Source organism: Notolabrus celidotus, chromosome 1, assembly GCF_009762535.1.
Source record: "Notolabrus celidotus isolate fNotCel1 chromosome 1, fNotCel1.pri, whole genome shotgun sequence".
Lineage (NCBI taxonomy): Eukaryota > Metazoa > Chordata > Actinopteri > Labriformes > Labridae > Notolabrus > Notolabrus celidotus.
The window spans coordinates 22,272,638-22,286,192 of record NC_048272.1 but is presented as its reverse complement, the minus strand read 5'-3'; the positions used below and the strand labels follow the sequence as shown (position 1 = coordinate 22,286,192).

General features: G+C 39.0%; 2 protein-coding genes across 3 annotated transcripts in view; both read left to right on the top strand.

The window, feature by feature from the left end:
- The first annotated feature begins 1,023 nt into the window (after positions 1-1,023).
- rpp14 (ribonuclease P/MRP 14 subunit) lies at positions 1,024-4,873 on the top strand. Of its 2 annotated transcripts, XM_034694569.1 has the most exons (6): positions 1,024-1,134; positions 2,271-2,423; positions 2,549-2,633; positions 3,598-3,674; positions 3,770-3,848; positions 3,999-4,873. In XM_034694569.1, the coding sequence occupies exons 2-6, from the start codon at positions 2,332-2,334 to the stop codon at positions 4,053-4,055; spliced, it is 390 nt and encodes a 129-aa protein (XP_034550460.1). In that variant the 5' UTR covers positions 1,024-1,134; positions 2,271-2,331; the 3' UTR covers positions 4,056-4,873. The 2 variants fall into 2 exon arrangements, with proteins under 2 accessions (XP_034550460.1, XP_034550452.1); XM_034694561.1 differs by lacking the exons at positions 1,024-1,134; positions 2,271-2,423; positions 2,549-2,633; positions 3,598-3,674.
- Positions 4,874-6,027: 1,154 nt separating this feature from the next.
- Positions 6,028-13,555, top strand: part of pxk (PX domain containing serine/threonine kinase) — a 31,946-nt gene continuing 24,418 nt past the window's right edge. Inside the window, 1 exon segment of the mRNA XM_034680646.1 lies at positions 6,028-6,323. Coding sequence (XP_034536537.1) covers positions 6,222-6,323 — 102 coding nt within the window. The 5' untranslated portion in view covers positions 6,028-6,221.

Here is a 13,555-nt window from a genome sequence, read left to right as displayed (position 1 = left end):
AAAGAGTAGATAACTTAGACGAGATGTATCACTCCGCCGTAAAAAGTGATCCGCCTGCATGAAGGGGCATGTTTATTTAACACAAAATGCATCAGCGTAATCAAAAATTGAAGCTTCTAAAAGCAAATAATTTAAACTTTAATTTAATGTCACACAATGATAAATAATGTCGTTAAATTCTTATACGATTCATTTCAATGATGAAAATAAAAAACAATGATTGATTCATTGATACAATAAATGTCAGTTTTATGTTTTAAATGAGACAAAATGTCACATTTGCTTAATTAATTTAGTATTTCTTTAGCTTTAGAAACAGGTTTGTTCAGCTATAGGTTTCTTAAGAGTAATATTTCAAGGATGTAAGTAAAGAGGGATTTACCAGTTTTAAAGAGAAAAGTAGAGTGAAAGAAACCATCTCTTCAAGATAGTCAACTAAAAATAATTTAAAATAAATATTTTTGTCATAGAATAGAAATAAACTCACGAAACATAAATCATCTCAAAATAAATTTTCGAAATGTTGACTTTGACATTAATATCATTAAATACATGGTAATCATAATGGTGTAATCATGCTAGAATAAATGACAAAGAAACGATAAAATCAACAATGTTTTGTGATTATTAACAGTATTACTGTAATTACCATTGTTCTAACACCATCTTACTTTAATATATTTTATCTTATTTATTTCATTCCATATATTATTTTTACTCTATCCTATCTTATTTTATTTTATTTTTATTCCATATTGTTTTTTTATCAAGTGATATTTCAGGGATGTAAGTATAGAGGGTTTGTTTACTAGTTTATAATAGAAAAGTAGAGTAAAGAATAACCCAAAAAAGAACCCATCCCTTCGTGAAAAGCCAATTAGAAAAATACATAAAAAATATAATTTTTGCCATGAAATAGAAATAAACACATGAAACATAACTTTGTGCGTCTCCGTCCACGATCACTTAGCATTCGATTTTGGTACCGAGTGATACATCTTACTATTTAACACCTCTCTGGATGTGTTCACCGCGCTTGCGCAGTAGTCCAGACATGCTGCGCACTGGTTCAAAGTTTGCATGGACGCTTTTAGGACCATAACACGCTGTACACTCTTAAACTGAGTGTTTTAAGTGAGTCATTTACTGATATTCTCTCTTTTTAAAAATATTAAGCATTATTAGAGAAAAAAACAACTTTAACATATTGACTGTTAACTGTCTTTTACTGTCTAAAAGCGTTAGCGTGTCTGTAGACAGCAGTGAACCTGGTTTAGCTCCAGTTTGACCTCCTGTTAGCTTGTTGTAGGTTGTGCAGCTTTGTGCGTTGAAATGTGGACGTGTTGGTTGAGACAATCTATGGTTATAATCAGTTTATACAGTCTATGGTTGAGATAGTAAATGCAGTGTAATAGTTTCCTCCTCCAGCTGGTTAGTAAATTGAATAAAGTGGTCAGCTGGATTTGTTGTTACTACTATTTTTTTATGTTTCATATTTTTCTTCCCAAATAATTTGTTTGGTCTCTTTGCTTTATTATTTAATCTATTTTAGTCCTGTGACCTTCACATCATGATGGAAGATTAAGTAAAATATTTAAATATCTGCCATCTTAAAACCTCAAAATCTATATTTTTAACACAATTATGATATTTTATTTACATTTTAACTCCCTCTTAAATAATTGATCATCATTTACTGAGCTAAAAACACACCAGACAACCATGATATTATTATTAATTTCATGATTTTATTGATGTTATTTCATTTGATTCCATAATATTTATTTTGTTTTATTTATTTTGTTTTATTCCATTTTGATTTATTGTATTCTATCTTAACTCATTCTCTTATTTGTTTTATTTGAAACAATCTTATTTTATTTCTTATCAATTTATAATTTATTTTATTCTATTTTTTTTTATTTTTATTTCATTTTATTAAATAACATTTTATATTATTCTTTCCTTTTTCATTTTTGTGATATTTTATTTTATTGACTTTATTGTTATTATTTTATTTTGAAGTATTTCATATTTCTTATCCTCCGTATAGTTTCAGTCTTCTATTATTTTACTTGTAGTTGTTATTCTCTCTAATCCTCTATGAAGCACTTTGAGCTGCTTGCTTGACCTTTTGAAACATGAGACGAGTGGAGTATTTATCATATCATCCTCATAAAGACAGACACCATCTTGTCTGGTTTATCTGAACTATGAACACACAGTCCTGGATTTGTTAAAGTCTGTTGTGTTTGTTTGTTCTCTCTCAGTCAGCTGATCAACCTGCTGCTGCTCAGCTGTTGGAGTCTGAGTCTCTGGTGTTTTAATAGAATGAGACGTGACGACAAGAAGGACGAGACTTCACTGTTCAGACGGGTGGTGTTGAAGAATGCTGCGCTGTATCACTACCTGAAAGTCAGCCTGTAGGTCACTCTGTTTATCCAGCACACCTCTTTGTCCATACATGAGAAGCTCATATATTAAAAATAAATAACATTAATGTGCATTCACCCAGGTTTTCATCAGATGTGTTGTTTCTGTGTGTTAGTGTGCTGGAGGATGAATCCACCAAACTGAGCGCGGTCGACTTGAAGCAGTTCATCATCACCGGTCTAAAGAATCTCTTCGGAGAGGTAATCCATGTTTTCTCATGTTGATCTCATTTATTCATTTTCTGTAACTGTGAGAGTTTCCTTTGAATGACAAATAACATTAATTGATTAAATTGTAAATGTTTTGATTTTGCTGTAGTGCACTTTTCCAAACAGGGTTACAAAGTGCAACAAAGAGAAATGTGAGGAAGACTCAGACTGTTTAACATCAGCACTAAACTCTAACTAATCCATAAGTTGCTCTGCAGATATTCTAAACATATATCATGCTCACAGAGGAAAGAGATATGAAATGATTAAAATATAATTATTACAATCAAGAAAAATAAAATGAAATGAAATGAAAATAAAATTAAATAAATAATATTATGCTAAATCAATGGTAATAACAGTAATAATGCAGTAGAGGGCTTAAAATAGATTAATCAAAATTAAAATCCAGATTAGAAAGGTGAGTTTTATATTATTTATTTTATTTTATTTTATTTATTTTATTTTATTTTATTTTATTTATTTCGTTATTATTATTATTATTTTTTTATTTTTTATTTTTCTGTATTATTTTTTCTTTCATTACATAGAAGGTAAGTAATGTAGAAACTGTGTCAAGCTGTGAAAAATCAAAATAAACAGTAAAAAAAAAAGAAAGGTGAGTCTTAAGTTGATTTTTAATAACACCCAGAGAGTTTGAGGTTTTTTGTCCAGAGTTACAGAGTTCAGAGTTTAGGGGCCCAAAATCAAAAAGCTCTTTGTGAGGGAGCGCATGACGAACATTTAAAGGGAAGCATTCAGACTGATGCTGCTGTAGAAAGCCAGATCGCAGTGGACCTGTGACTCTCTTGCTACAGTGAGACGACCTCACACCTGAGACAGAGACGTAGACTGATGCAATAAACACAGACACAAAGGTGTTTGGTTTTGGGATGTATGTAAGGGGGCGAAATAAGAGATTTTGTTCCTCATGAGTTTTTGTTTCTGTGCTCAGGTGGGAGCGGCTTTAAGCTTTGACCTGTTGAAGTACGATGAGGAAACCCTCACCTCTTTTCTACGCGTTCCAAGCAGGTGAGAAGTGCAGCAGCAGGACCGGAAGAAACTTCCAATCCTCTGAGACTCAATAGTTTATGCATATTTGTGTGTTTGTGTTTGTGTGTCTTCAGGGATTTGGTGAGGCTGTGGAGCTCCCTGACTCTGCTGGGCTCCTACAAGAACAGGGCCTGTGCCTTCAGAGTCCTGCAGGTCAGCAGAGTTCAGATTAAAAAGATCTTGAGGTGTCATTTCAGCTAAAGAGGTAGCATGAAGATGTGAGCCTGACGTCAGAGTCTATAAATGTCTGTGTTTGAAGGGTGTGGTGTAACTCATGTATTTTCTCTCTGGTGTTCCCTTCAGGTGTCTCCGTACCTGCTCTCACTGACAGGAAACAGCCGAGAGCTGAAGCTGGACTGACGGAGGTGAAGGAGCATCTCTTTCTCCAGGATGAGTTTCAGGTGGAGCAGCCTCTTCAGTAAACCCAAGCTGTGCCTCTCCACCCTCACAGCAGCTCCTCCCTCCTGCAGGCTGCTCCATGTGGGCCAGCGCGCCTCCCTCACCAAAGCCTTCTCCTCCCGCGACGTGGAGCTGTTCGCTGAGCTGACAGGCGACACAAACCCCCTCCACCTGGACCCCGTCTACGCCCGCACCACGTCCTTCGAGACCCCCATCGTCCACGGCGTCCTCATCAACGGGCTGATCTCTGCCGTGCTCGGCACCAGAATGCCCGGGCGCGGATGTGTCTTTCTCTATCAGGAGATCCGCTTCCCGGCGCCACTCTATATCGGAGAGGAGGTGCTGGCTGAGGCGGAGGTCAAAAAGATCAAGATGTCGTTCGCTTTCATTGCTGTGACATGCTCCGTGAAGGACAAGGTGGTGATGGGGGGGAGGTGATGGTGATGATGCCCGAGGATCAGCAGCAGAAAGGGTGAAAGGAGAAGAGGAGGAGGAGGAAGAGGAGGAGGACGAGAAGAGAGGAGGAGGAGGAGGAGGAGTGTCCTGGCAGAAACAGAGATGAAAAACACTCAGCTGAGTCATTTTTCTACACACTGGAACTCTTCTCCATGATGCTACAGTTTTTGTTTATTGACGGAGTACTTGAATTCTGACTAAATGAAGCATTGGGCAGTTTTTTCACCTGTTATTTGATGCGTTGTTTTTTGGATTGTTAAGGATCTGCTCTGTTTATTCTTTAATATTTGAAAGTCTGTGTGGAATAAACACACTGAAGGAAACATGTTTCAATGAGTCCTTTCCCAGAAGTCTACAGGACTCTATTGTGGATGGTAACCATAGCACCGCAACACTCAATATTCGCCTTTGTTAAATACTTTATCTGGATGATTAATTATGACCCTCTCAATCAACCAATCTGTATTTATAAAGCACCAAATCACAACAAATGTTATCCTCAGACTCTTTTCAAACAGAGCAGGTCTAGACCGTACTCTATGTTCTATTATTAACAAAGACCCAACATCAAGACAGGATAAGATCCAGTCCCATCTAACAGACAGGACTCAGTCTGATCTCATCTTAATCCACCATGAGCAGAGCACTTTGTGGCATTTAGCAAGTTACAGTGGCAAGGACAAACTTCCTTTAACAGGCAGAAACCTCCAGCAGGACGAGACTCATGTTAGACATACATGCTGAGACTGTGTTGGACAGAGAGATAGAGGGAGATGAAGAAAGAGAGATGATAGTGGTGAGACGAATAGTAGTAGTAGCAGCTGGAGTCTAGAACGTCTACAGCAGCGACTTGGAGGAACTTACGGGACAAGGGAGCTCAGGGGCTCTAGAAAGGTCAGTAAGTTTCAGTGGGACAGCAAGTGATTGGGGGGGGGGGGGGGATAGGATCCCAGTGTGTCAGTCTAAGCCTATAGCAGCATAAGAGCTGGTCCAAGCTTGATCCAGCTCTAACTATAAGCTTTGTCAAAAAGGAAAGTTTGAAACCTGCTCTTGAAATAGAGAGGGTGTCTGCATCTTGGACCCTGTGGACAAAGGAGGAAGACTTATTATCTTGGTAATCATTAAGTACATGAGTTAATGGTGTTTCCTGACAGAAAAGGCTCATCTGTCTTTATAAAAATGTCTTAAGTGCAACTAACAATGAATATGGTGTGGGAAAAGTGGTTAAAAAGGCTTGTGCTGTTTCAGACACCTATCCTGCAGCAGAGGTAAAGGGTATTTTAAATAGCTATATGGGAATAACCAGACTTCTTGCAGATATTTGTTTTGCTTTTGTAAGTCTGCATTAATTTAATTCAGTTTCATGTAGGTGAAAAACTCTTCACAGGAGCTTAAAATAGTTTTTAACTGCTGAAGTATTCCCTGGCTTATTTATAATACACAGTTCCTCCCCAAACCAACAGGGGGCGCTGACGGCACTCATCCTCCAATCAGATCCATAAGACTGATGACGTCAGATGAGCGCTTCCTGGTTACGCAGAGCTAAGCTAGCTTCACTCCTCTCGAGTTGTTTATGTCTCTCAGCGGGGAGCTACAGAGGAGTTCCCCACCCGGGTTTCAGTGACTGACAGACGGATCTTCTACTCGGACCTTCACCGTTAACCCTCCGGGATGTCTTACCTGGAGAAACCGTCCCCCGGCCGGCTGCTACTGGACGACACGGTGCCTCTGACGGCGGTGATCGAAGCCAGCCAGAATCTGCAGTCCCACACGGTGAGCGTTCACTGGACTTAATGTCACCTGAGAGTTACCTTTACCTGAGAAACACACCTCCATGTTGGAGTGAAGGTCTGCTGAGAACTCTCTGCGGGTTCGTTTTAAATAAAGTGTTTAAAGAAGAGGCGCCTGGCTCCATTTCCGCGTCACTAGTTCCATTATCGGACATTTTGTTGACAGTGAAGTTTGGGCCATTTTCTGTCACATCACAAACCTCCTTTGACTACCTATAAAAAAAGTCTATAAAATTACATTTAGTTCTCATTTTGTTGTTTTTCTAACATGATGCAGCAGGTCAGGTTTTAATGGTAGCTGTGTGGCAGCAGCTGACTGGCTCTGGATCCCTGGCACTGATTAAGCAATTTCCAGGAAGCTCGTCTGCATTCAGAAAACTGCTGATATCAAAGGATTCACACTCGAGCATTGACATCGACTTTCTAAAAGGCTAAGGAGCCAAAACTATGAATTTAATGCTGGAACTGTCTGTAATGTACATCTAAACCACCCTAATGCAGAATCCCCTTTAAAAAAATACCCCATTTTACTGACTCCCTTATTTTAACTATATGACAAGCTATTTAAATACATATATTAGCTGTATGAGTTCATAATAGTCACCTGAAATATTCGGCATATATTTGCCTCAGACATAAGCTTTGTAGATTTAAATAATTACTCTTAAAGGAGCTTTTGCAGGCATTAATTTGAGTGTTTGGAGTCATTTGATTTGGGTACGAAATCAGATATTTAATTAAAATAAAAGCTGCTTCATTAACGATTCCCCGCCAAATTGAAGAGATAATACACCTGAATTAATATTATTTTACACATTTGTTATGTTGTGGAAATAGGCTGAAAATATGGAAATAAAGTAATAATATAATTTGTAACGAGGGGTTGGCGCATATTTACTCTGAGCTAGCTTACATCGACATTTACTGAGACTAAATGTGAGCTTTAAAGTATTTTCAAAGTCACATTAATGATTATTTTATATAAAGTGAGTATCGTTAAACGGATCATGTCATAGGAAAACATAACGAGGCAGCCGTCATGTGTCCGATAATGGGCTCATGGGTGAGGGGGTTTGTTGTTGACAGGACGCCTGGAATCAGCTGAGGTAGTCGGCTAGCTTAGCATGCTGAAATCAGGCATCCGAGCATTATAGGTCCTGCTGCGTTTGTTAGACCCAAACTAAATCACATATAAGGATTGTTATAAAAACCACAGTGATGTTTGTCTTTACATTCATCCATACGAGTGCTGTTGCGTGTAGGTCCAGTTTCAGCCCAAACTAGGACCAAACCTGTCACTGAGAGCCACATTACTGCTGATTTGTGTGATGTAAACCAGGTCAGATGACTCTGCAGAGTTTCTCAACCTGTAAGCAGCTCCTAAATTGTTGCAATACCTCTGGGACAGGCCTTCACATCCCTTAATACTGTGCATGTTATTACAGGACAAAGTGGAGCCTTTAGTCATTTCCTGTTAGTCACCAATTAAAAGTCAGTCATTGACTAAAGTAGAGAGAGTGTCAGGTATTATTCACACTCTCTGTTTGTATCTCATCTTTAAAAATTACACAGAATATTTCTATTTGTATGGATGTAACATTTATAAGTTTAATATCATTTATAGTGACAAAAAAACATATAAATACAGGATTAAATGTTCTGAAGTAACTTCACATCCTCTCTACTTATCAAGTCAAGTCAAACTTTATTGTCATTCATCTGGATAGCTTGTATACAGCTGAACGAAATTGTGTTTTTCACATGGCTGGTGCAAAGCAGTGCAAATGCAAATAAAACGACAGACAAACAATACATGGACAACAAAGACAGAATATAAAAACAAGGCGAAACAACAACAACAACAACATGAAGACAGACTAAAAAGGGCTGACCATGTGAGTTAAACTAAATATGGATAATGGAGTGAATAGATAAATAAATAAAACAGTAAGTGGGGTAGTGCAGGGTGCAAATGTTGCAATATACAATTTTTTTTTTAAATGAGAAGCCTTAGAATTGCCCAATTTTGTGCATTTATTCTCTTACAAAACCATTTACTTTGGTTTAGTATTTTAATCAAACCTTTTTATTGTACAAATTAACAAAAAACTGCAAACATATCCACAGAACAGAACCAGGGGTTGGGGTAAGGGTTGTTATTAGGGTTAGGGTTAGGGTTGTGATTAGGGTTCAGGTTATGATTAGGGTTAGGGTTATGATTAGGGTTATGATTAGGGTAATGGTTGTGATTACGGTTAGGGTTATGATTAGGGTTAGGGTTAGGATTAGGGTTAGGATTAGGATTAGGGTTAGGATTATTTAATCAAACCTTTTTATTGTACAAATTAACAAAAAACTGCAAACATATCCACAGAACAGAACCAGGGGTTGTGGGGTAAGGGTTATGATTATGGTTAGGGTTCTGGTTAGGGTTAGGGTTATGATTAGGGTTTGGGTTAGGATTAGGGTTGGGATTAGGGTTAGGGTTAGGATTAGGGTTAGGGTTAGGGTTAGGATTAGGGTTGTGATTAGGGTTAGGGTTAGGGTTATGATTAGGATTAGGGTTAGGGTTATGATTAGGGTTTGGGTTAGGCTAGGATTAGGGTTAGGATTAGGGTTGTGATTAGGGTTAGGGTTAGGGTTATGATTAGGGTTATGATTAGGGTTAGGGTTAGGGTTATGATTAGGGTTATGATTAGGGTTAGGGTTAAGGTGGGTTAGGGTTATGATTAGGGTTAGGGTTATGATTAGGGTTAGGGTTATGATTAGGGTTAGGGTTATGATTAGGGTTAGGGTTATGATTAGGGTCAGGGTTATGATTAGTGTTAGGGTTAGGATTAGGGTTAGGGTTAGGGTTAGGTTAAGGTTATGATTAGTGTTAGGGTTAGGATTAGGGTTAGGGTTAGGGTTAGGTTAAGGTTATGATTAGGGTTAGGATTATGATTAGGGTTAGGATTAGGGTTAGGGTTAGGGTTTGGGTTAGGGTTAGGATTTAGGGTTAGGGTTAGGGTTAGGGTTATGGTTAGGATTAGGGTTAGGGTTAGGGTTATGATTAGGGTTTGGGTTAGGCTAGGATTAGGATTAGGGTTAGGGTTATGATTAGGGTTAGGAGTTGGGGTTAGGGACCGAGTTAGGGTTAGGATTGGGATTAGGGTTAGGGTTAGGATTAGGGTTAGGATTAGGGTTAGGGTTATGATTAGGGTTTGGGTTAGGCTAGGATTAGAGTTAGGATTAGGGTTGTGATTAGGGTTATGATTAGGGTTAGGGTTAGGATTAGGTTTAGGGTTAGGATTAGGGTTAGGGTTAGGGTTAGGATTAGGGTTAGGGTTAGGATTAGGGTTAGGGTTATGGTTAAGGTTAGGGTTAGGGTTAGGGTTAGGGTTAGGGTTATGATTAGGGTTAGGGTTATGATTAGGGTTAGGGTTATGATTAGGGTTAGGGTCAGGGTTATGATTAGGGTTAGGGTTATGATTAGGGTTAGGGTTAGGTTAGGGTTAGGATTAGGGTTAGGGTTAAGGTTAAAGTTATGATTAGGGTTATGATTAGGGTTAGGATTAGGGTTAGGGTTATGATTAGGGTTAGGGTTATGATTAGGGTTAGGGTCAGGGTTATGATTAGGGTTAGGATTAGGGTTAGGGTTAGGGTTAGGTTAGGGTTAGGATCAAGGTTAGGGTTAGAACCAGAACTAAATTTAAGCAAACCAAACCAGAACCAAACTCAAGCTTACCGAACCAAAACCGAACCAGAACCGAACCAGAACCAGAACCGAACCAGAACCAGAACCGAACCAGAACCAGAACCGAACTCAAGAAAACCGAACTCAAGAAAACCGAACTCAAGAAAACCGAACCAGAACCGAACCAGAACCGAACCAGAACCAAAGTGAAGCAAACAGAAACAAACAGAAGCAAACAGAACCAAACAGAACCAGAACCGAACCACAACCAAACTCAAGCAAACAGAACCAGAACCAAACTGGAGCAAACATTATTAATGTCCTCAGGTTGGCATTGAGAAAAATCAGATGCCTCAGCTTGGATGGGCTGATCCAATTTTCCTCTCAGTGAGTATTTGCCCGGTCTTTGAGAAGAACCCTAACCCTAACCCTCTCAGAAGGAACAGATGTAGCCACAATACACACTCCCCTCCACCTGTGGCCAACTCCATTCGATCTGCAGAGTCCCTCTCTACTTTCAAAAGACAGCTAAAGACCCAGCTCTTTAGGAAGCACTATGCACTTAGCTAGACTATTCTCCACTGTTGTCCCCAGTGGCAGATCATGTCTTCCAGCTACAATTGACTCGCACTGTCCTGCTACTCTGGAAATCTGTGTTCAGCTCTTGAGTGACCAGCACTTGGTACTTTGGTCATTATTGTGGTGATGTTAATTGTTGATGATGATAATGGAAGGTCTTAAATTGGTTGGTTGCTTCATTGTAGATGTTCCTTATTTTGAAAAAAAAAAAAAAAAATTACACTGCTTGGCAGTACCTGCACCCAAATTGACTTGAAGCACTTTGTTACTCTTACTGATCATGTTTCCTCTTGTCTAGATCTTTGCTTGTGTTGTTCTTGTTCTCGTATGTACGTCGCTTTGGATAAAAGCGTCTGCTAAATGACATTGTAACCTGTATCCTATATCCTCACATGTGATTGGCCGCATGGCCGCCATGCTGACCAATCAAAACAAAGTTCTGCTGTGAGCAGAGCTGGGGCTGAGCACTGTGAGAGCTAAGCAGCAAAAGGAAAAAACTGGGAGCCGGCTCTCTCTCAATGCGAGCCGGCTCTTCTGATTCACTATAAAGCATCGGCTCTCAGAGCCGCAGCTTTTGATCATGACACATCACTAATACAGAACAAGAGGCATCAGAGTATCTGCTAACATCAGTGAACCTTGTGGAGCTTATTTGGATCATGTAAACGTCCGCTAACCTGATGACAGCGATTATCATTATTGTAAGACACTACATCATAAGGCTGGACAAAGAAAACTGGCCTCCATATGAATCAAACCGTCTATTTCCTGAGGTCAGATGGTTGGAGCAGTGATCCAGTGTTCTGCTGCGTCACCATTGTTAAATATTTCTATTTTTAACTGAGTCTACAAGCTAAAATATTGCAGAGTGAAGGTCAGGCCCAGATCTATGGACTCATACAAGTGAGGAGGAGAAATAGAAACGTCAAACCTTTTATACACGACCACGTTAGTGCAGGAAGGTGATTTAAAGTGCCTCAAAATGCAGGCGTTAGAAGAAGATGTTAAAGAATCCAATTGCACAGTTAAAGGTATTTTAGACGGCACAGATTACAGCTTAAGATCTTGAACTTTCAGAAACCTGTCATTAAAGGGAGGCTGGACGTCATGATCACGGTTACCAGGAGCTCCTAGTTTGATGAGTGATCAGTGGCATGCCAGTTCTAAATGACGGTGGATCAGCAGAGTACTGGATGGCTGGTAGAGCGTGATCCCATCAAGGAAACCTTCGTCTTTGAGAATACTTTGAATGTCTGACCTGATCATATCAACAGGAAGGTAGCTGATTTAACTGGCACTTGATTGGCATAGAGATGTAGCATGGGGTTGCATTTGATTGCTTTTATGTCATCATGAAGGTACCAAACAACCACGCTTTCAATATACAAGATAAAGACTAGAGAGGAGTTAACATCCCTTTATTCATCTCAACATATTCCACCTGTTTTGTGAATAAAGACAGAACAAACTCTGGCATACCACAGAGGGGATCGGCACACCGGTCTAGCCACTATCACATGCCGCTGGCCCCTCTCGGCAGACCGTCAGCGTCTACCGGCCTATGTTGTGGTATGCCGTTTGCCACTGGACGGGGATCAGTGTCAGGACCTGAGCTGTTTGAGTCTGAAGTGTTTGTGAAACTGCTCATAGCACATGAGTGAGTGAATGAGTGAATGCAGGATTAGAGCAGAAGGCAGAGTCCGTCTGCAGGATTTAGACGGTGAGAGGATTACATCTGGAAAACTCTGTGTTTACATCAGTTTGTTTTTTTAGTTTTGTTCTGCCTGTTTGTTTACGCTCAAAGCTTCATCATGAGAGTGAACACAGAGTGAACACAGAGTGAACACAGAGTGAACACAGAGTGAACACAGAGTGAACACAGAGTGAACACAGAGTGAACACAGAGACATGACCAGACGGATCTGCTGAAGAGTTCAAGCTGAACCACTTGTTAGGAAACGAAACAGAAAGTGAGCACACCTGAAATCTGGTTCAGTGTAATTTAAACTCCAACCCCACCCTCAGAATCAGACTTGTTTTTTTAATCTGTGAGGATGAACTAAAGAAAAGTTCAGTCTACTTGTTTTCTGGTATTAGGATCATTAAACCTTAATCCCTGCCAGATGATCTTAAGTTAGCTAACTCTGTGTCCTCTTTTAAATCCTCACTGAAATTTTTATCTTGAGATTTTCTCTGAACTGGTGTTTTTTTATTCTGCTTGTTTCAACTTCTTCATGTTACTTGTCATCTTGTAATTCTGGTTTTGAAAGGTTCATTATATATAATAAGTAGTATTATAACAAAGCTGCTGATAAGACCTTTTAACTCTTCAACTCAACTCCTGATAATTAGTTTGGTCTCAGTTTTTTTAATCAACTAAACATTTGCAGACAAAAGATTCACGCCCATTCATGCTGAGAACAATCATAAATCAATTCCAATAACTTTATTCATACAAACACAAACTTTGAAATTCAACCAGACGCCTCCACCTGTCTCCATCAGCCCCATCTTGATCCAGAATTTAAAATAAGTTGAAATATTTTGAATTCTGCCACATTAATGCATCTTGATCAGGGATTAAATGGATTCTGGGATACAGTTTGATCCCTCTTGAACTCCTTACCGGAGTAAAAATGATATTATTTCTATGATTGTTTTAACATCAGCCATATAAACATGAATTTACACTTTTCATGAACTTCAATCATGCTTTAAGTTTATTGATGCCCCGTCCTCCTTCTGTTTTGTTTGTTGTTGTTTTATATTTTATTTATTTGTGTATATACTGTATATGAAGTAAGTTCAAGATTTATGTCCTGTTTAGGTGTGGAATAAAAAATGATAACCGTTAAAAAAAAAACGAAAAACAAATACAAAATAAATAAGGCGTTTCCCAAATCAATACAATTACAACTTTCATATCATACCCCCCCCCCCCCACCCCAAAATTGACATCT